The 23,560-nt window shown below is 42.0% G+C and overlaps 1 protein-coding gene across 4 annotated transcripts in view; it reads right to left on the bottom strand.

Annotated features, from left to right (window-relative positions):
- Window positions 1-23,560, bottom strand: part of LOC122542753 (SPARC-related modular calcium-binding protein 1-like) — a 100,486-nt gene that overhangs the window by 13,219 nt on the left and 63,707 nt on the right. For 3 of the 4 annotated variants that reach the window (XM_087984122.1, XM_087984120.1, XM_043680754.2), the window contains 4 exons: window positions 15,935-16,034; window positions 13,039-13,089; window positions 7,631-7,687; window positions 1,485-1,562 (listed from right to left, as the gene is read on the bottom strand). In XM_087984122.1, the coding sequence (XP_087840248.1) occupies window positions 1,485-1,562; window positions 7,631-7,687; window positions 13,039-13,089; window positions 15,935-16,034 (286 nt within the window). The remainder of the gene's footprint in view (window positions 1-1,484; window positions 1,563-7,630; window positions 7,688-13,038; window positions 13,090-15,934; window positions 16,035-23,560) is intronic. The other variant, XM_087984121.1, reaches the window with a different exon arrangement.

A 23,560-nucleotide genomic window follows, 5' to 3' on the forward strand; every position in this document is an offset into this window, starting at 1 on the left:
CAGCAGCCAAGTTCCTGCTCTAATTTTCAAGTCAAGAATTTGTGCTGTGTAGTTTCTCAGGAGAGGAGAATTGGCAGTGGCATAAGGTGAATTGCGGCTTTAATGAAATGCAAATGTGTGAAAATAGAGGTACTAACAGCTGTATTATGAAATTCTGAAGTCATGATTTGTGGCTTAAGAAAAATCAGGAGTTTTTCTCAACATGAGGGTGGCGCGGTGGCTCAGTGGTTAGCACTTCTGCCTAACAGTGCCAGGGACCTGGGTTCAGTTCTTGCCTCGAATGATTGCCTGTGTAGAATTTGCACATTCTCCCCATGTTTGCATGTGTTTCCTCTGGGTGCTCTGGTTTCCTCCCACAATCCAAAGATGTGCAGGTTAGGTAAATTGCCCATAGTGTTAAGTTCATTAGTCAGAGGGAAATGAGTCTAGGTGGGTTAATGTTCAGAGGATCAGTGTGGACTTGTGGGGCTGAATGGCCTGTTTCCACACTGTAGATAATCTAATCAAAAATCACATTTCTTTTTCATTCTCCCCCTCACAGCCCCAACTTTCACACCATTGTTCATGTGACACAAGGGAGGGGTAAATTCCTCCCAAAGTTTCCAATATACAGTACCATCTTTGCAACAGCATCTCTTGTGCCTGCCAGGTAGACATTGAATCCCTATAGTATGGAAACAGACCATTTGGCCCAACACGTCCACTCTGAGCCTCAGAAGAGTAACCCATCCAGACCATTTTCCCTACCCTATTACTCTACATTTACCCCTGACTAATGCACCTAACCCACACATTCCTGAAAACTATGGGCAATTTAGCATGGTCAATTCACCTAACATCTTTGTGATTGTGGAAGGATACCAGAGCAACCAGTGAAAATCCACATAGACAAGGGGAGAATGTGCAAACTCCACACAGACAGTTGCCCGAGGGCCAGAATCGAACCTGGGTCCCTGGTGCTGTGAGGCAGCAGTGCTAACCACTGAGCCACCATGCCACACTGTTGATCTTCAAATCTATTTTGTCACACCCATTTGATCTAAAGCTAAGAGTCACTAACCCAAATTTGGGTACGGTTGTTATGCAATTGGACTAAGTAATTCAGATTTCTGCATTATTTATCCAGGTAAAATACAAATTCAGATTCCACCATGCCAGCATAAAATAACTGAATTCAATTCAAAATAGAAATACATAACTGGAATTAGTAAAACTGTACATGGTATTTTTGTTGCCAAAACTAAACTGGTTCCTGAATCAACTTTAGGAAGGGAAATCAATTGTTCTTACCTGTTCTCAATTTATATGATCCATACCAGTGGTGATTAACTGCACTTATAAGTTGCTTAACAAGACATTCAGGAGCATTAAAATGTTTATGGGCAACAAAAATCGCCTTGCCAGTGACATACATTGAAAATGATGACCTTCTGTTTGAATGTTACTTTCATTCTGGGTGAGTAGAGAAATCACAGAAACTTCACCTGGATTTTTGGAGATTAGCAGTGCATCTTTATGTCTGTCCTCAACAGGTCTCTGCTTGTGATGATCCAGTGCTTCACCTGCAAGGAGAATAATTAATTAAAAGAAGGTTTTTTTTTTTGAAATTAACTCTGATGCCTCTGGATTGATTGTGGTTGGGTGCATATGTCAACTCAGTTACACGAGTTACAAAAATCCTTCTGTCTCATGACCCAACTAACCTTTCAGTTAATTTGCCGGCCAAAATCAAAGATGCAACCCATTTTATGCATATAAGACAGGATTCGTCTGCCGTTATATTAGGAGGGTGGGAGAAGACCAGAGATCCTGAAGTTGGAGAGTGACTTGGCTGACCAACCCAACACCTTGGAGTTTGCTTTTTCCTTCCTTCAGTCTCCAGTTTGAGGAATGTATTAGATAAACCATACAGCTGAGGAAAGCCAGCAACCAGAGATTGGCCACATCCACTGAAGAGGCAGAGTGACCATTACCCCAGGAACACCTGCTAACTGATGGAGACCTGGAACCAAACAACTGATCTTGTGCAGGTGGTGCTGGATGCCATGGGAGGATCTCAAAAGGGCCAAGAAAAAAAGAGGAGAAAATAAAAACTTGTTTGAAACAGCCATACTCTTAAAACCAAACGTTGTCGTTTTAGATTGCCAGCAAATAATACAGACAATGTTTAAAAGAACGTCATGTCTGGAACAGTAACTTAAATTATCTTCTTTTGAAATGTATGGGGAAAAGATTTCCAGGCTTGGTCCCTTTCCTGTCTTTGTAGATCAATGCTGGACTGTTACTTGGAATACTACAGAAGAGGCATTCAGATTGGCCAAGAAAAATAATAGGTCTGAGAACCAGTTTAGAATTCAGCAAAGAAGGACCAAGGGATTGATTAAGAAAGGGAAAACACAGTACAAAGGTAAGCTTGCATGGAACATAAAGGCTGACACAAAGAGTTTCTGTCGGTATGTAAAGAGAAAGAGATTGGTGAAGACAAGTGTAGGTCCCCTACACATAGAAATGGGAAAATTAGTAGTAGAGGACAAAGAAATGGCTGAGCAACTGAATACATACTTTGGTTCTGTCTTCACAAAAAAGGACACAAATTAGATACCAGAAATGTTGGAGAATGCATGATTTAATGAGAGGGAAGAACTGAAGGAGGTCAATATTAGTAGAGAAATGTTGAGAAAATTGAGGGGTCTGAAGCTGAATAAATCTGCAGAACCTGATAGTCTACATCCCAGGGTATACATTCTTAGAAATAGCGGATACATTAGTGGTCATCTTCCAGGATTCTATAAACTCTGGTACAGTCCCTGCAGATTGGAGGGTAGCTAATGTTACTCTAATATTCAAAAAGTGAAGAAGAGAGAAACCAGGGATTTAGAGACTAGTATGCCTAACATTGGTCATGAGGAAAATTCTTGAATCTATTCTCAAGGACTATGTAGCGGAGCATTTAGAAAGCAGTGGCAGTGACACTGTCATATAAAGCTCCGAAAGGATTTAAGCAAGCCATTCTAGCGTGCATTCCATAACTCACATTGTAAATTAAAGCTGCACTTTAATATCTTTTTTTAAATTTATTTATTCATTCTGTGGGATGTGGGTGTTGTTGGCTGGCCAGCATTTATTGCCTGTCCCTAGTTGCCCTTAAGAAGATGGTGGTGAGCTGCCTTCTTAAACTGCTGCAGTTCACCTGCTGTGGGTTGACCCACAACAACATTAAGGAGGGAATTCTAGGATTTTGACCCAGCAACCATGAAGGTACTGCGATATATTTCCATGTCAGGGTGGTGAATGGCTTGGAGAATGTGATGATGCTGCTTCTTTAACAAGGTTATACTGTCCTTCGCTTTTTCTTCAGTGAGGTCATAAAAGCAACGATTCTGAAAAGTCTAGGTTTGAAGGATTTTAGGGCCAATTTGATTATAGCTAACAGAAACTGCCTCCGACAAAAGGCTTTCAAGTTTACAAAAAGGACATACAATGAAAGGGAAGTGGTCAGTTTTTCCAGCTCAGGCAGAAGGCTGGAAGAATTCAGCAAGCCAGGCAGCATCAGGAGATGGAGAAGTCGCGATTCGGATGTAACCTTTCTTAAAAACTGAAGAAGGGTTACACCTGAAACGTCGACCTCTCCACCCCCTGATGCTGCCTGGCTTGCTATGTTGTTCTAGCCTCCTGCCTGTCAACTTTGGATTCCAGCATCTGCAGTTTTCTTGTCTATACCCAAGTTTTTCTAGCTCAGCTTTTCTTTGGTTTGGTTTGGTTTGGTTTCGTTTTTTTTTTAGCAGTCTGGCTGTTCACTGAAAGCAGGCCACCAGTCAGTTTGAGGCTGCTGGTCCAAGAAACAGCTATATGGAAGAAGGTATTCCATGCTGAGTTCCTCTGCCATCTCTCTCCTTTAAGACCCTGTGTTTGATTTTACCTTTTTTGCCAAGGGTATTTAAGGGAATTGTTGCATAATTAAGTTGGGATATCTGTTGGGTTTTCGGATAGGTTAAGTTATTCTGTTTTGTTTGTGTTTTATTCAGTAATCATGTAAATACATTCTGTTTTGTTTAAAACTAAGTGGTTGGGCCAGCTGTGTCTCTCCTGGAATATCCACTGTACACCTGCTTAAACAACTAGCAAAGTTAGAGTCTGGGTTACCTCCTTGAAATGTTTTGAGGGGGTCTGACCTAGTTCATAAAGAGGGGATCTTGAAGATGGTGGTGTTCCCATGTATCTGCTGCCCTTGTCCTTCTAGATGAAAGTGGTCATGAGTTTGCAAGATGCTGTCTGAGGATCTTTGGTGAATTTTTGCAGTGCATCTTGTAGTTGGTACACACTGCTGCTACTGAGCATCAGTGGTGGAGGGAGTGGATGCTTGTGGATGCAGTGCCAACCACGTGGGCTGCTTTGTCCTGGATGGTGTCAAGCTTCTTGAGTGTTATTGGAGCTGCACTCTTCCAGACAAGTGGGAAGTATTCCATCACAATCCTGATTTTGTCTTGTAGAAGCTGGACAGTCTTTGGGAGATGAGTTATGTGCCACAGTATTCCTAGCTTCTGACCAGCTTTTGTAACCACTGCGTTTATGCAGTGAGTCCAGTTGAGTTTCTGATCGATGAAAACTCCCAGAATATTGATATTGGTGGATTCAGTGATGGTAACACCATTGAATGTCAAAGGACAGTGGTTAGATTGTCTCTTGTTGGGGATGGTCATAGCCTGGCGTTTGTGTAGCACAAATGTTATTTGCTACTTGTCAGCCCAAGCCTGGATATTGTACAGATCTTGTTGCATTTGGACATGGACTGCTTCAGTATCTGAGAAGTTGCAAATGGTGCTGAACATTATGCAATCATTTGCAAACATCACCACATCTGACCTTATGATGGAGAGATTAGATTAGATTAGATTACAGTGTGGAAACAGGCCCTTCGCCCCAACAAGTCCACACCGACCCGCCGAAGCAAAACCCACCCATACCCCTACATTTACCCCTTACCTAACACTACGGGCAATTTAGTATGGCCAATTCATCTGACCCTGCACATCTTTGGACTGTGGGAGGAAACCGGAGCATCCGGAGGAAACCCACGCAGACACGGGGAGAACATGCAAACTCCACACAGTCAGTCGCCTGAGGCGGGAATTGAACCCGGGTCTCTGGCACTGTGAGGCAACAGTGCTAACCACTGTGCCACCGTGCCGCCCATAATGGTCATTGATGAATCAGCTGAAGATGGTTGGGCCTAGGACACTACCCTGAGAACTCCTGCAGAGATGCTCTGGAGCTGAGTTGACTGACCTCCAACAGCCACGACCATCTTTCTCTGTATCAGGTATGGCTCCAACCACTGGAGAGTTTTCCCCCTGGCACCCATTGATTTCAATTTTGCAAGGGCTCCATGATGCCTCATTCAGTTGAATACAGCCTTGATGTCAAGGGCTGTCACTCTTACCTCACCTCTGAAATTCACCTCTTTTGTCCATATTTGAACCAAGACAATGAAATCAGGAGCTGAGTGGCTCAGGTGAAACTGAAACTGGGTGTCACTGAACAGATTATTGCTGAGTAGGTGCTGTCTGATAGTACTGTTGATAACATCTTCGATTTCTTTACTGATGATAGACAGTAGACTGATGGGCGGGATTTGGCTGGGTTGGATTTGCCCTGCCTTTTATGTACAGAATATACTTGGGCGATTTTCCACATGGTCAGGTAGATGCCAGTGTTGTAATTGTATTGGAACAGCTTGGCTAGAGGATCGGCAAGTTCTGGAGCACACATCTTCAGTACAATTGCTGGAATTTTGTCATGGCTTGTAGCTTTTGCAGTATCCAGTGCCTCCAACCATTTCTTAGTATCATATGGCATGAATCGAATTGGCTGAACACTGGTGTCTGTAATTCTGGGGACCACTGGAGGAGGTCAAGATGGATAATCCACTCGACACTTCTGGCTGAAGATTACTGTGAAAACTTCAGCCTCATCTTTGGCACTGATGTGCTGGGCTCTTCCACCGTTGAGGTTGGGGATAGTTGTGGAGCCTCCTCGTCCACTGCCATTCACAACTGGATGTGGCAGAACTGCAGAGCTTAGATTTGATCTGTTTGTTGTGGGATCGCTTAGCTCTATCTATCACTTGTTGCTGATGTTGCATGCAAGTAGTCCTGTTTGGTGGCTTCACCAGGTTGACACCTCATCTTCAGGTATATCTGGTGCTGTTCCTGGCATGTCTTCCTGCACTCTCCATTGAACCAAGGTTGACTCCCTGGCTTGATGGTAATGGTTGAGTGGGGGATATGCCAGGCCACAAGGTTACAAATTGTGCTGGATACAATTGTGCTGCTGTTGCTGGCCCACAGAAAGTCATGGATGCCTGTTCTTGAGTTGCTATATCTGTTCAAGGTCTGTCCCATTTAGCACAGTGATTGTGCAACACAATGTGATGGAGGTCATTCTCAATGTGAAGGTGGAACATCGTCTCCACAAGGACTGTGCGGGGCCACTCTTACTGATACTGTCATGGACAGATGCATCTGCAGCTGGCAGGATGAGGTCAAATATGTTTTTCCCTCTTGTTGGTTCCCTTACCACCTGCCACAGAGCCAGTACTGCAGCTATGTCCTTTAGGACCTGACCAGCTCAATCAGTACTACTGTTGGTGAGCCATACTTGGTGCTGGACATTGAGTCACATGTAGGCCAGACCCTCCCTGAAGGACATTAGTGAGCCAGATGGGTTTTTCCGACAATCGACAATGGTTTCATGGTCATCAGTAGATTTTAATTGCAGATTTTATTTTATTGAATTCAAATTCCACCAACTGCCATGGCAGGATTTGAACCTGAGCCCCCCAAGTCTTATCTGGGTCTCTGGATTAATAGTCTAGCAAGAAAACACTCGGCCAATCTAGATCTACATCTAGAAAATCTAGTCATTTTCTTTTTGAAATTTCCAACCGGAACTCTATCAACAAACACATCGAGTTAGATCCCATCTAACACCCCCTGAGAAAAAAAACAGGAAATGACATCACACAAAATGACATCACCAACCCAAACATATAAATAGAAAGCAGGAATTATCAGCAGTGCTTCACCCTGAGGCCTACTGAAGATGTTACCTAGTACGGTGATAAAACATCTGGAAATGAACCTTCCAACTCAGCAAGCAAACCTATGTCCAGAACCTCAACCTGAGCTACAAATCTTCTCAAAACTCACTATTTCCTGTCACTTAATTTAGTAAATATTGCTTTTCTCAAAGAGCTAAATGTTGTTTATGGGATTTTGCAGTTTGCAATTTGGCCAGTTACCTACAGTACAACAATTCCTTCACTTCAAAAGAACTTCATTGGCTGTCAAGCACTTTTGAATATCCTGAGGACATAAAAATGAGATATATATGCATGTTTTTCATTTATCTTTCATAAAGAGGAGCCATCTGCATGAAAATGTATGCAACAAAATTTTAATCATTTGCTCACAAACACACAGTTATATAGCACAAATTGCACTGTTATGAAACATACAGTTATCTTTGAGCGATCTCTCAGCCAAAATCATTATTTTGTTCTTTAGGTGTATGATATGCATATACAAAAACAGTCTCCTCTCCTAAGAGGCAAAGTTAAAAGTCTGCATACCTTTACCTGTGTTGCGAATCAGAGTCCTTGTGGTGGGTCGAAGCTTTATTCCTTGTTCTGGGATTAGAGAAGAAAATAATCGAAAAGACACTATTATTGACGTTAGTATTATCTATTCTACTCATGCTGTTGGATGAATGGCCAAAAACATAGAGCAGCCTTTAAAGATAAAATGGAAAGGGCTTGTATAATTCCGTTTTGATGCCGCAACTCAAATATTATCATCTTTTTCCTTCCTCCTGTCCAGAAGCACCATTTACTAGAAACCACTTTGCACCATTGTTCCACAAAATATCTCAAAAATGTAGTGCAACAATTCAATTATATCACACTGTTAGGCCACCAAAGCACTTTTAAGCTTAATCATTTTACAGCTGCTTTCACAACAACTTGCATTTATATAGTGCCCTTAACATAGTAAAAAGTTTATCAGCACCATTTTCTGGCAAACCTTGACACCAAGTCACACAAGCAGCTATTAGAATTAGTGATAAAATCATGGTCCAAAATGTAAGTTTTACAGAATATCTTATAAGGTCAAAAGCTGGAGAGACTTGGGTTTAGACAGCCAAAGCTTTGACTGCTAATGGTAGAACAATAAAAGTCAGGAAAACAGATTTTGAGGAAAGCAGCAATCTCGGAGGCATGATAAAATGTAAAAGTGCCGTGTACCTAAAGAAGTCAATGTTGTACTTCAAATAAAATTTGTTGATTTTAATGACTGAGAGTAGTCACCTAAGTGGATATTGGGAAGTTGTTTTCAAGAGAGAGTCAGAGATGGAAGGGTTTAGGTAGAGAATTTCATAATTTATTATTGTGGTGGTGAAGGATTTGCCAGTATTGGTTTAATGAAAATCTTTAAATCTGAAAACTGTACTCTAGTTGATTTGTAATGGAAATTCAGTTTACATAAGTGGTTAAAGTGTAAGTATTATTTTATAGCATTAACAACCTCTTCATTACCACCATAAATGTATTCAGCTTGTAACTGAACAAATAAATTATTTTAAAACATTCTTTAATTATTTTCCATTCAATTCATTGAGCCCATCAGGTTGAAGAACATTACTGTTGCAGTCAAATACTTTTCCATTTCAGATGAGGGGCAACCTTTTTGTTTTACAGAGTGTGGTTTGTGTGTGGAACGAACTTCTGGAGGAGATGATGGATGCAGGTACAGTTGCAATATTTAAAAGACATTTGGATAAATACATGAATAGAAAAGGTTTGGAGGGATATGGGCCAAATGCAGGCAAATAGGACAAGTTGGAATGAATGGTCTGTTTCTATGCTATATCACTCTATGACTCTATTTCTGTATGACATCTCAATCTCCTTATCGATTACTCAGATATGTTAGAGCTATGGTTCCACTATTTGACTAATACTGTGCCTTAGCCAGTGCTCCCTCACTGCACTTGTGAACTTTTCCCATGCTAGCATTAAATTGACTTCTTTAATTAATGCCACAGAAATATAGAATTGCTACAACACAAAGAGGTCATTTGACTCATAATGTCCATGCGAGCTGTCAAACTGGCAATTTATTTAGTACCTACCTTCTCCCCATTACCCACACATTCTTCTTTTTCAGATAATAATTAAATTTTCTTTGAGTGCCTCAATTGAACCCATAGCTGGTGAACACACTTAGGCAGCAATTTTCAGATCTTAACTACTTGCTGGATGTAAAGGTTATTCCTCATGTCCTCTTGGCTTCTTTTGGCAGTTACCTTAAATTTGAGCCTTTTCATTTTCAGTCATTCCATCAGTAAGAACAATTTTGTCATTTCTATTCTGTCCAAACCCCTCAACTTTGAATGTCTAAAATTTCCTCTAACCTTCTCTTCTGCATAGAAAACAGTCTCAACTAATCCAATCTATCTGCATAATTGAACTTCAACGGCATGATAGCTCAGTGGTTAGCACGGCTGCCTCACAGCGCCAGGGATCCAGGTTCGATTCCAGCCTTCGGTGACTGTCTGTGTGGAATTTGCACATTCTCCCCGTGTCTGCGTGGGTTTCCTCTGGGTGCTCCAGTTTCCTCCCCAGTCCAAAGATGTGCAGGTCAGGTGAATTGCCTGTAGTGTTAGGTGCAATAGTCAGGGATGAATGTAGGGGAATGGGTCTGGGTGGGTTGTTCTTCAGAGGGTCGTGTGGACTTGTTGGGCCGAAGGGTCTGTTTCCACACTGTAGGGAATATGATCTGATCTGAACATCCCTGGAATCTTTCTTGAAACTCTTTTTTGAACTTTCTCTACAGCTTTCACATCTTTCTAAAGTGTGGCACTGAGAACTGAATGCAAAACTCCTACTGAGGTAAAACCAGTATTTTGTGCAAGTAAAACATAACTTCCTTGCTGTTGTATTCTATTCCCCTTTTAATAAAGCCTAAGATATTGGAAGCATTACTACTGCTCTCAACTCTCCTGCTACCTTCAAAATCAAAGCTCCCAGATACTCATATCCTTCTGCTCCTGTAACTCTTTTAGAATTGTACTCTTAATGAGAGCTTCATTATTCCTTCTACCAAAATGAATCACTTCACATTTCTTTGCTTGGAATTTCATCTGTAACTTGTCCGCTTAGGTAATTAACCTATCCAAGTCCTTCAGATATCTCGACTATCCTCCTCAAAGTTCATAAATCTTCCAAATTTCATATCATTTGAAATTATACCATGTACACCAAGGTCTGGGTCATAAAAATAAAACATGAAGAGCAAACAACCCAACATTAAGCCCTGGGGAACTCCAGTGCAAGCCTTCAATCTGAAAAAAATCCATTAACCACTTTAAAAATAGAAAACGCTCGAGAAATCAGCAGGTATGGCAGCATCCGTAGAGAGAAAGTAGAGTCAACATTTCAGGTCCTGAGACTCTTCTTTAGATCTGCACCATTCTGAAGAGTCACTGGACCCAAAACATTGACTCTGCATTCTCTCCACAGATGCTGCCACACCCACTGAATCTCTCCAACAATTTCTGCTTTTGTTTCAGATTTCTAGGATTTGCAGTTCTTTGTTTTTTTCCATTAGCCATTACTGTTTCTTGTCAGTCAACCAATTTCACATGCATGTTGCTACTGATTCTTTAATTTCATGAGCTGTAACTTGGCTGACTTGTTTATTGGAGGAGAAAGTGAGGTCTGCAGATGCTGGAGATCAGAGCTGAAAATGTGTTGCTGGAAAAGCGCAGCAGGTCAGGCAGCATCCAGGGAACAGGAGAATCGACGTTTCGGGCATAAGCCCTTCTTCAGGAATGAGGAAAGTTTGTCCAGCAGGCTAAGATAAAAGGTAGGGAGGAGGGACTTGGGGGAGCGGCGTCGGAAATGTGATAGGTGGAAAGAGGTCAAGGTGAGGGTGATAGGTCAGACTGGGGTGGGGGCGGAGAGGTCGGGAAGAAGATTGCAGGTTAGGAAGGCGGTGCTGAATTTGATGGATTTGACTGAGACAGGGTGGGGGGAGGGGAAATGAGGAAACTGGTGAAATCCGAGTTCATCCCTTGTGGTTGGAGGGTTCCTAGGCGGAAGATGAGGCGTTCTTCCTCCAACCATCGTTTTGTTGTGGTCTGACGATGGAGGAGTCCAAAGACCTGCATATCCTTGGTGGAGTGGGAGGGGGAATTGAAATGTTGAGCCCCCAGGCTGGTTGGGTTGGTTGGTCCGGGTGTCCCAGAGGTGTTCTCTGAAACGCTCCGCAAGTAGCCGGCCTGTCTCCCCAATATAGAGGAGGCCACATCGGGTGCAGAGGATGCAATAGATAATGTGTGTGGAGGTGCAGGTGAATCTGTGGCGGATATGGAAGTTTCCTTTGGGGCCTTGGAGGGAGGTGAGGGGGGAGGTGTGGGCGCAAGTCTTGCACCTCCTGCGGTTGCAGGGGAAGGTGCCGGGAGTGACTTGTTTATTATGCAACAATGTACCGAATGTGGTTTGGAAGTCCATGTACACCACACCAACAGCATTATCCTCAGCAACCTTCTGTATTATCTTTTCAAACAAAATGCTTCAATAAGAAAGTTAAACAGAATTTATTCTTAAGAAATCCATGCTAGCTTTCCTGAAGGAACCTGCATTCATCCAAATTACTAGCAGTTTTGTCTTGAAATATGGTTTCCAGAAGCTGCAGGTTTCATAGCCTCTGACCTGTCTTTGTAGCCACAGTATTTATATTGCTAGTTCAATTTCTAGTTAGAAATTTCAATTTGTTTCTTGGCTAGGTATGGCTTCAACCAGCAGAGAGTTTGCTCCCGATTCTCTTTGACTGTAACTTTTCTAGGGCTTGTTGATGCTACACTCAGTAAAATGTTGTGTTGATTTCACTCTCATCTTAACTCTCAGCTATCTTGTTTGGATCAAGGCTGCACTGAGGCCTGGAGCTGAGTGGCACTGGAGTGGAGAATCAGTGAGCAGGTTATTGCTAGGATAGTGCTGCTTAGTAGCACTGTTGATGATCTATTCCATCGCTTTACTGATGATAGTGAGTGGGCTGATAAGATGGTAATTGTCTGGAGCATAAGTCTCCAATACTGTTGCCTTAATTTTGACAGGGCCTATTGCTTTTACAGTATCTTGTGCATTCATCCGTTTTTTGAGATCATGTGGAGTGAATCAAATTGCCTGAAGACTGGCATTTCTAATGTTGGGGATCTCTAGAGGATGCCAAAGTAGATCATCCATTCACCACTTCTGACTGAAAATTTTTGCAAATGCTTCAGCCTTATGTTCTGCACTGATGTACTGGGCTTCTCCTGATTGAGGATGGGAACCTTCACCTCCAGTCAATTTAATTTTCCACCATCATTCGTGACTAGATGTGACAGCACTGCAGAGCTTAGATCTGATCCATTGGTTGTGAGATCGCTTAGCTCAATCACTTGTTGCTTATGATATCTGGCACACAAGTGGTCTGATTTTGTAGCTTCACCAGGTTGACACCTTGCTTTTAATTATGCCTAGTGTTGCTCCTAGCATGCCTCATAGATTTTTTAATTGATCTAAGGTTGGTCCCCTGGCTTGATGGTAATTCGCAGTGTATTTTTGATCCCTAGTTGGTCCCATTCTTCCTTTTAGTACCTTCATCTATGTGCATATTGAAGACTTAGTGATACCCTTTTAAGATTGTCTGGCAGTTTTTCTCCTACTCTGATTCTCTTTTCACTTCCCCTTTGAAGTGCGTTTTGGACAGTTTCGTACTGTGCAACAGGCACCCTAGGAACTAAATTGGGACTGCACACTTCATTTTCTGTTGGGGCAAAACAGCCACAGAGGGAAGAGAGTTTTTTCTCACCATTTTGGACTTATATTGAGTCCAGAGACCATAGCTCATAGGCATGTCAGCTTATTCAGTCAAGGGTGCAGCACAGAGCTGCAGCAATATCAAGCAAAATGGCTGAAAGCTTTTAACTTACGCATCCTGCTAGAGTCACGCCCTCGCTGGGATGTTTTGTCCTTAGTAGAATCTGGAAGGGAAAATTTGGGGATAAATTCTTTCTAAATTACCTACATTTCACTGTTCACTGCATTGAGATTTCCTCAATGGGCTCTACAATTATTTATAACAATATTATAATGACTTTTCTTGTGTGGCATTGCTATGACACAAAAGAATTGCCTGGTAGAAATCTTTGATTTGAGAGCGAGATTGCCATTCAAATTAAAGGTATATTCTTAATCCTTTAAAACAGAAATCATGACATATTATATATTTGAATATAACAGCCACCTGACGGTGGGAAGGGAGAGAGGTCAATGGTTTATAGGAAATCACCACAAGCCAATTTGTGTTTGCTTCAAGATTTGAGTTGGGACTCATTAAATGATAGATTGATACTGAATACCAAATGAGGACTTCATGCAGTTGCTTTGGAGTGCAAGAATACAGTGATTCTCCTGTAGCACACTGTGTTTGCACTAACAGATCCTACAGCTAACAAACATTTAATGGCACTGCTTGTCTGAGACCTTGATGTTAGCTGTAGGGTCAATTTTGTTTTATACTGTAAAGTTAGGCAAGGTTGGGAGAGAGATGCATTTTCCACAGTGGACACAAACTTCTGGCTCTCTCTCTTTCTCTGAACTCAAAGCTATGTGCTCAAGCTCCAATCAAGAGACTTGAGCATAAACTCTGGCTTGACATACCAATATGCTACTAAGGAAGTAACTTACTGTCAGAAGTAGTATGAGACTTTCAAGTAACTAGACTAGGACTGCACACTTCAATTTCTACTGAGCCAAAACAGCCGCAGAGGGAAGAGAGTTTCCTCTCAATATTTTGGACTCAATTAGAATCCAGAGACCAGAGATGCTAGGACAGTAGACCATATTCAGAAGTCTGAAGTGCAAAGAGACTTGGGAGTTCCAGTGCAGGATTCTCTCAAAATAAACTTGCAGGTTGAGTCGGTGGTTAGGAAGGCAAATACAATGTTGGCATTTATTTTGAGAGGACTTGAATATAAATCGGGGTGTACTTCTGAGGCTCTGTAAGGCTCTGGTCAGACCACAGTTGGAATACTGTGTGCAGTTTTGGGCCCCATATCGCAGGGAGGATGTACTGGCCCTGGAGGGGGTTCAGAGGAGGTTCACAAGAATGGTCCCAGGAATGAAAAGCTTAACATATGGGGAACGTTTGAGGACTCTGAGTCTATACTTGATGAAGTTTAGAAGGATGAGAGGAATCTAATTGAAACTTACAGAATACTGAATGGCCTGGACAGACTGGATGTTGGGAAGATGTTTCCATTGGTAGGAGAGACTGGGACCTGAGAGCACAGCCTTAGAGTAAAGGGAAGACCTTCTAGAATGGAGATAAGGAGAAACTTCTTCAGCCAGAGAGTGGGGAATCTATGGAAATTACTGCCACAGAAGGATGTGGAGGCCAGGTCATTGAGTATATTTAAGATGGGGATAGATAGGTTCATGATTATCAAGGGGATTTGGGTTTCGGGGAGAAAGCGGGAGAATGGGGTTGAGAAACGTATCAGCCATGATTGGCAGAGCAGACTCGATGGGCTGGAATGGCCTAATTTCTGCTCCTATGTCTTATGGTCTTGTTACACTACAGCTCATAAGCATGTCAGCTTGTTCAGTCAAGGGTGCAGTACAGAGCTGCAGCCATATCAAGCAAAATGGCTGAAAGCTTTTAACTTACCCATCTGCCCTGTAGAGTAGATGTAAAATATACCATAGCATTACTTCAAAGAAGAGCATGGGAACTTTCCTCAGAATCCTGGCTATACTCATCATTATTAATTAACATCACTAAGTTTGGAATATCGAGTTATTTTCAAATAGTTGTTTTTGATACTGCACTGTATGCAAACTGTGTTTGCATACAGTGTTGTATTGAGTTTCCCTCAATACAACAGCAACTACACTTGAAAATTACTTCTGCTTTGAGATGATCAGAGATCATGAGAAGTGCTAACTCAATGCAAGTTTTTATTTTTTCTTCCAACATGTTTCCAAAATTCCATTGTCATTTTTAATAAAAATGTAACAATCTTCTTCAATGTTGCTTAAGGTGTTAGTTCGTAAGTTCATAAGATAGAAGAGCAGAATTAGGCCATTCGGCCCATCAAGTCTGGTCCGCCATTCGATCATGGCTGATATCCCCCATTTTCCTGCCTTCTCTCCATACGCCTTCAACCCATTACCAATTAAAAATCTGTCTAACTCCTCTTTAAATTTACTCACTTATCCAGCATCCACCGCACTTTGGGGTAGCGAATTCCACATGTTCACAATCCTTTGGGAGAACTAGTTTCTCCTCAACTCTGTATTGTGGAATACGTTTTCAGTGTTGAGTACCTAAGTGATTTGGACTTTTAAGGCTGCTGCTCAGGAACTTTTTGCATTGAAGCAGAATTAATAAGTTTTAAATGGAGCTAATTATTTAAGTTGGACATTTCTTTGGATACACAGCTGCTTGGTTCCTCTCATCTTTCTGCATAAGCAAACTCAAGGTGAGAAATAATGTACTGGAAATTACTGGCTTCAATTCTAATTTAAGAAATTATTATTGTTTTATACAAAGTGTGATGGCTGGAATATGATGACGAGTGTAGGGAAAACTGCAAGTTAAGCATGTTTATCTCAATACCCAAATCCCTGATTGCATGGCAGTGTCGGTGGATCACAAAATATATTCCAACATTTTACAAACCTCAGTGAGTGTCTCATGTACCAGTTTTTAAAGCTTAGTATATTTATTTGATTTCTTCTTCTGGCTCGAAGAACTCTGTGCCTCTAAAGCATCAACTGACAATTACGTACCCACAAAGTTTAAATACTTTCTGTGTCTGGTACCTGAACAGGTTGGAGTCCTGTTATGGACTGAAGATCCACTGATTGGTTTGCCGTCAGGTGTGACACACCAGCAATAGCCTGTCAATTTATGGCACTGAACCTGTTAAAGCAGAGAGAAAGAAAAATAAATTATTATGAAATCTAACTGTGTGTGTGTGTATTTTTTAATAGAGTATGCACACGCACCAAACTACACCACCCATCTTTCAAGGCACTTATCCTAATTTTCAATCCAAAAGCTTGCCTCCTAGAAAACTCTTTCATCCAAGTAATTCAGATTACACCTTTCACATTCCTCTACCCCATTGTTGCTTTTAGTTACGATCTCCTTGCTAGCATTTCTGAAAACTTTCTTCCAAAATCCTTGACCATGTAATTTTCTTCCCTTTATGTGAAGAGGCCCTTGACTTGGTTAATTCATAGCACTCAATAGATCTGGATCAAAGGTAAATCAAGGTTCCCCATGGAAGATTAGTTAGCAAAGTTAGATCTCATGGAATACAGGAAAAAGTAGCCATTTGGATACAGAACTGGCTCAAAGGTAGAAGACAAAGGATGGTGGTGAAGGGTTGTTTTTCAGACTGGAGGCCTGTGACCAGTGGAGTGCTACAAGGATCAGTGCTGGGTCCACTACTTTTCATATTTATATAAATGATTTGGACATGAGCATAAGAGGTATAGTTAGTAAGTTTGTAGATGACACCAAAATTGGAGGTGTGGTGGACATCGAAGAAGATTACCTCAGATTAAAATGGGATCTTGATCAGATGGGCCAGTGGGCTGAGAAGTGGCAGATGGGGTTTAATTTAGATAAATGCTAGGTGCTGCATTTTGGAAAAGCAAATCTTTGCAGGACTTATACACTTATTGGTAACATCCTAGGGAGTGTTGCTGAACAAAGACACCTTAGAGTGCAGGTTCATAGCTGCTAGAAAGTGGAGTCGGAGGTAGGTAGGATAGTGAAGAAAGCATTTGGTATGCTTTCCTTTGTTGGTCAGAGTATTGAGTACAGGAGTTGGGAGGTCATGTTGTGGCTGTACAGGTCGTTGGTTAGGCCACTTTTGGAATATTACATGCAATTCTGATCTTTTGGAAGGATGTTATGAAACTTGAAAGGGTTCAGAAAAGATTTACAAGGATGTTGCCAGGGTTGGAGGATTTGAGCTATAGAGGGAGGTTGAATAGGCTGTGGCTGTTTTCCCTGGAGCGTCAGAGGCTGAGGGGTGACCTTATAGAGGTTTATAAAATCATGAGGGGCATAGATAGGATAAATAGACAAAGTCTCTTCCCTGGGGTGGGGAAGTCCAGAACTAGAGGGCATAGGTTTAGGGTGAGAGGGGAAAGATATAAAAGAGACCTAAAGGGCAACGTTTTCAGGCAGAAGGTGATACATGTGTGGAATGGGCTGCCAGAGGAAGTGGTGGAGTCTAGTACGATTTTAACATTTAAAAGGCATCTGGATGGGTATATGAACAGGAAGGGTTTGGAAGGATATGGCTGGGTGCTGGCAGGTGGGACTAGATTGGGTTGGGATATCTGATCGGCATGGATGAGTTGGACCGAAGGGTCTGTTTCCATGCTGTACATCTCTATGACTCTAAATAAAGATATATACTGAAAAGGGAAAATTTGATTGAATGGAGAAACAGGGTCAAGCAGCTGAACTGTTGACCCTGTTCCTTTGATTGGAAATTTCTTTTTCTTTGAAAGTAAATATAAAGATGGGCTGAATAGTGGGACGTACTATTAAAAGGGAAGGCAGTGGCCTCGTGCTGTTATCACTGGACTGTTAATCCAGAGACCCAGGTGATGTTCTGAGGATCAGGGCTCAAATCCTGCCACAGTAGATGGTTGAATTTGAATTCAATAAATATTTGCATTTAATGATTGTAATGATGGCTAGAAAACCATTTTGAATTGTTGAGGGGAAAACCTATCCAATGTCCTTTGTGGGCGGCACGGTGGCACAGTGGTTAGCACTGCTGCCTCGCAGCGCCAGAGACCCGGGTTCAATTCCCGCCTCTGGTGACTGACTGTGTGGAGTTTGCACGTTCTCCCTGTGTCTGCGTGGGTTTCCTCCGGGTGCTCCGGTTTCCTCCCACAATCCAAAGATGTGCAGGTCAGGTGAATTGGCCATGCTAAATTGCCCGTAGTGTTAGGTAAGGGGCAAATGTAGGGGTATGGGTGGGTTACGCTTTGGCGGGTCGGTGTGGACTTGTTGGGCCGAAGGGCCTGTTTCCACACTGTAATGTAATGTAATCTAATCTAATCTAGGGAACGAAACTGACATTCTAACCTGTTCTGGCCTACATGTGACTGTAGACCCATAGCAATGTGGTTGACTCTTAACTGCCGTGTGGATAATTAGGGATGGCAATAAACGTTGGCCTAGCCAGCGATGTCATAATCCGCTGAATGAATAAATAAAATTTCCACTCTGAGGTTTTTTGGGGCAGGTTTTCTTGTGCGATTATATTCTTAAAAGCTCATAATATATTTATGCACAAATAAAACACCAAAAATTTTGGTGACTGGTAGGCAGGACGTTTTGGCCCTTTTCAGGACCCCCGGGCTCCTAAAACTGGGTGTCATATTTAAAAGTACTGAACAGCACTTCACTCTTTGCTTCCTAGGGCATCATTCAACCTCTGCTCATCATCACCACACACCCCTGGAAATGTCAGAGCCCACACAAAATAAAAGGCACCATACTTTTATGATGCCTCCCTAGAGGTTCTCTTGAAGGTTGTCCCAGGAGGCAAGGAAATCCTTTGCCGAGGGCAAAAAGGGGCCATTCTGACTGATGAAGGTAGCCTGGACAGAGGTAGCTACAGAGTTGAGCACCTGGCAACAGCTCAAGACAACCTAACTCCAGTGCCACAAGGGGATAAATGATCTCTTGTGCGCTGCCAAGGTGTATACTCAAAGCTTCATGCCCCATTGAGAGTGAGTTAGCAATGTAAAGTTGCAACAGAAGAGGACTGTCATAGAGGAGTTTGGGTGTCGGATATCTCCATCAGCTGCCTCATGTTTAAAACGTGTCTGTCACTTCATTACAGCTACTAATGTAACACTGCCTGCACCACAGTTGTATTGCCTGTCATACACAAGCCAGGCTTCACACTTAAAACATAAAAAGAGGTACAACAATCAGCAGCCACACACCATTGGCTCACTGACCTTTCATCATAACTAGAAGAACATACACATCTGAAAGCCAAACTGTGAGAAAGTTTATGAGAATGTAATAGCAAAAGATCAACATGCCATCAGGATTTTTTTGGGCAAAGTCCTGATGATTTGGAGATGCCAGTGTTGGACTGGGGCGTACAAAGTTAAAAATCACACAAAACCAGGTTATGGCCCAACAGGTTTAATTGGAAGCACTGGCTTTCGGAGCGCTGCTCCTTCATCAGGTGGTTATGGCATCTGATGAAGGAGCAGCGTTCCGAAAGCTAGTGCTTCCAAATAAACCTGTGTGACTATAACCTGGTGTTGTGTGATTTTTAACTTTGTACACCCCAGTCCAACACCGGCATCTCCAAATCATCAGGACTTTGCCCAATTAAATAGCCCCCAACCACCCATCTAAAAGCACCAGGCATATCCTGAAAATTTAATTCCATGGTTTCATGTTCCTTTGCTATTTCGGAAGGTTTGATCATAAATCAATCAAGATTGTAATGACATGAACAACCACAGCCTCCTGGTCTGTACTTGATGCTACTACAAGAAATGGGGCATTTGGGAATCCAGATTTTTGTTTCTTTGTTGCACGAGAGCAGTGAGTGGTTTGTAACATTCAGTGACACAGCAGGTTTCAGAGGCATGATGACATTTTCTTGCCAGTCTTTTCACATTTACAGTATGCTTTCACTGTGTGAAGATTCTTGACTGTCCTTTTAGCTCATTGGTTAAAAATCACTACCAAAGGTGATAATAAGCAAGTAAGGTTAAGAAAATCATTTGTATTGGTTTCACTTAAAAGGCAGACCTTCAATTGGTGCCTGAAGTTTTTAAATTTACATTGAATAATTTAAGATATAACTTGTGTTAAGTGTAGAGCAATTGAGAGGATCAGATGACTTTGGACCCATTCTTCCCAATGCTCTCAAGCACTGAGGGTTATTAATTCATATAGTATTTGGATCTGCAGAAAACATAAGCAGTAAAAAAATTGTGTTTATTATTCAGCAATTCCATTATTATTGTGTGATTCAATCAAATTGAGCATGACATTTTTTGCCCGATGATTGGTATATTCCCATGAACACGGAGCATTGAAGTGTCGTGAAGTCTTAGAATCCTTCAGTCAAGTGGTTCAGATTAGCTGTTATTTTGTTATGGAGCTAACATTCTTCAGTGAGAAATGGTTTCATATGTGCTGGCACCCTGCTGATTCTTCTGATAGCTCTTGCTGCTTAAGAATGTCTGCTTTTTTTATTCACATGGGTATCACTGACTGGTCAGCATTAAGTGCCCTTTCCCAATGGCCCATGAGAAGGTGATGGTGCATTGCCTTCTTGAACCACTGCAGTCTGTTTTGTGTAGGGACACGCACAGTGCCATTAGCAAGGGTGTTCCAGAATTTTGATTGAGCGACATTTGAAGGAACAGTGATACATTTCCAGGTCAAGTTGAGCGAGTAGGCAAATGCATTGCAGGTGAAGTATAATATGGATACATGTGAGGTTATCCACTTTGGTAGCAAAAACAGGGAAGCAGGTTATTATTGGAAATATGATAGATTGTGAAAGGTGGAGGTGCAATGCGACTTGTATGTCCTTGTACACCAGTTGCTGGAAGTAAACACATAGGTGCAGCAGTGGTGAGGGAGACAAACGGTATTAAAGTTTCGATCCCAGTAACCCTTCTGAACTAGATTTGAAACGTTAACTTCATTTTCTGTCCGCTGATTCTGCCAGAGCTTCTCCAGCAATTTCTGTTTTTGTTTGTTCTTTTGTTTGTCCACAGTTCTTTGTTTTATTTTAGGTCAAATTGCATGTTGTTCGTCATTATGAGAGTCCATACCTGGAATATTCTGCACAGTTTTGGTTTCATTCTCTGAGGAAGGATGTTCTGTCAATGGAGTGAGTGTAACATTGACTTACCAGACTGATTCTTGGGATAACAAGACTGACACATGAGGAGAGACTGGATCAGTTAGGAGGTGTAGTGGACAGCGAAGAGGGTTACCTCAGATTACAACAGGATCTGGACCAGATGGGCCAGTGGGCTGCGAAGTGGCAGATGGAGTTTAATTCAGATAAATGCAAGGTGCTGCATTTTGGGAAAGCAAATCTTAGCAAGACTTATACACTTAATGGTAAGGTCCTAGGGAGTGTTGCTGAACAAAGAGACCTTGGGGTGCAGGTTCATAGCTCCTTGAAAGTGGAATCGCAGGTAGATAGGATAGTGAAGAAGGCCTTTGGTATGCTTTCCTTTATTGGTCAGAGTATTGAGTACAGGGGTTGGGAGGTCATGTTGCGGCTGTACAGGACATTGGTTAGGCCACTGTTGGAATATTGCATGCAATTCTGGTCTCCTTCCTATCGGAAAGATGTTGTGAAACTTGAAAGGGTTCAGAAAAGATTTACAAGGATGTTGCCAGGGTTGGAGGATTTGAGCTACAGGGAGAGGCTGAACAGGCTGGGGCTGTTTTCCCTGGAGTGTCAGAAGCTGAGGGGTGACCTTATAGAGGTTTATAAAATCATGAGGGGCATAGATAAGGTAAATAGACAAACTGTTTTCCCTGGGGTGGGGGAGTCCAGAACTAGAGGGCATAGGTTTAGGGTGAGAGGGGAAAGATATAAAAGAGACCTAAGGGACAACTTTTTCACACAGAGGGTGGTACATGTATGGAATGAGCTGCCAGAGGAAGTGGTGAAGTGTTGTATAATTGCAACATTTAAGAGGCATTTGGATGGGTATATGAATAGGAAGGGTTTGGAGGGATATGGGCCGGGTGCTGGCAGGTGGGACTAGATTGGGTTGGGATATCTGGTCGGCATGGACGGGTTGGACCGAAGAGTCTGTTTCCGTACTGTACATCTCTATGACTCTATGACTATAGTCACGTGAGAATGAGAGGAGTCTCATAGAAATCCATAGAACTAGATATGGTAAATACAGGAATAATGTTCCCATTGACCAGGGATCCAGAACTAGGGATTACAGTCTAAGAAGGCGGGATGATTTACCAGGATTTTGCCTGGAATCGAGGATTTGAGTTATAAAAATTGGGTAGGCTGAGACTTTTTTCACTGGAGTGTAGGTGGGTAAGGGAGTGACCTTATAAAAATTTATAAAATCATGAGGGGCATATATAAGGTGAGAAGTTGGGGGATTTCAAAACTAGGGGGCATATTTTTAAGGTGAGAAGAGAAAAAATTAAAAAGGACATGAGGGGCAACTTATTTTACGCAGGGAGTGGTTCATGAGTGGAATGAACTGCCAGAGGAAGTGGTGGATGCAGGTACAGTTACACTGTTTAAAAGACATTTGGATAAGTACATGAATAAGAAAAGTTTAGAGGGATATGGGCCAAATGTCAGTCATTGGGACGATCTTAGTTTGGGAACATGTTTGGCATGGACTAGTTGGACAACTCTATGACTATGACTTATTCAACATTTATACTTATATCCTAGCCCTATGAGGTTACAGTCACAATATAGCCCACAGTGGCACAGTTAGCACAGATGCCTGACAGTGCAACAGTCCTGGGTTGGATTCCACCCTCGGGCAACTATCTATCTGGAGTTTGCACATTCTCCGTGTCTATATGGGTTTCCTTCATATGCTCTGGTTTCCTCCCGCTGTCCAAAGATATGCAGGTTGGGTGGATTGGCCATGCTAAATTTCACACTGTCTAAGATTCTAAGATCTCATCTCATCTCCTCTCGGGTATACATAAAAATCCCCAAACATTATTAGAAGAGAAGCGGGAGAATGCCATGTCCAGAGCAACCTCAAAAAACACCACAAAAATTATTTATTTTGTTAACTACCTCACTCATTGTTAATTTGAGGCATCTTGCTTCTTGAATATTGACTTTTGCCATTGAAACATTTAAAAATAGTTTGGGATGTACTGAGGAGATGATCAGCTGGGGTTCAGGATTTCAAATATTGTTCAAGCTGCTGACCCCAGTATATGGGGTGAGTTTATAAAGGTTTATAAAATCATGAGGGGCATATATATAGCAAGTGACACACAGAAAGTAATAATTTCATAGTACAAGATTGCTGCATTGATATATGAAGTCCATTACCTGCAACTACATTCATAGAAATATCTCTGTAGTGACTTTTTGAGATTAGCCAGTGTTCCTCACAGAATATGAGTTCCCTAATTGGAACTGTTAACCTGCTTCAATTGGGGAGGCCTGGCTAACAGATATAAGCAGGAGCGTCAGAGGTTCTGCTCACTCTGAGAGCTGGCTCTGATGAAGCTGGACCAGTGTTAAGTACTATGCACATGCAAAGAAAGGATAACTTGGTGATGGGATACTGGCCTCTGTGGAATTATTTCATTATTAAGTCTCAACTCCTTTGAAACTCTGATATGCATCTTGTCATCATATCAAAACACATACTAGAGCATAGCCTTTTCCTCAAACTATA

The sequence above is a fragment of the Chiloscyllium plagiosum genome, unplaced genomic scaffold (assembly GCF_037043375.1).
Source record: "Chiloscyllium plagiosum isolate Xiang-an unplaced genomic scaffold, Cpla_swu_hap1 HiC_scaffold_47, whole genome shotgun sequence".
Classification (NCBI taxonomy): Eukaryota; Metazoa; Chordata; class Chondrichthyes; order Orectolobiformes; family Hemiscylliidae; genus Chiloscyllium; species Chiloscyllium plagiosum.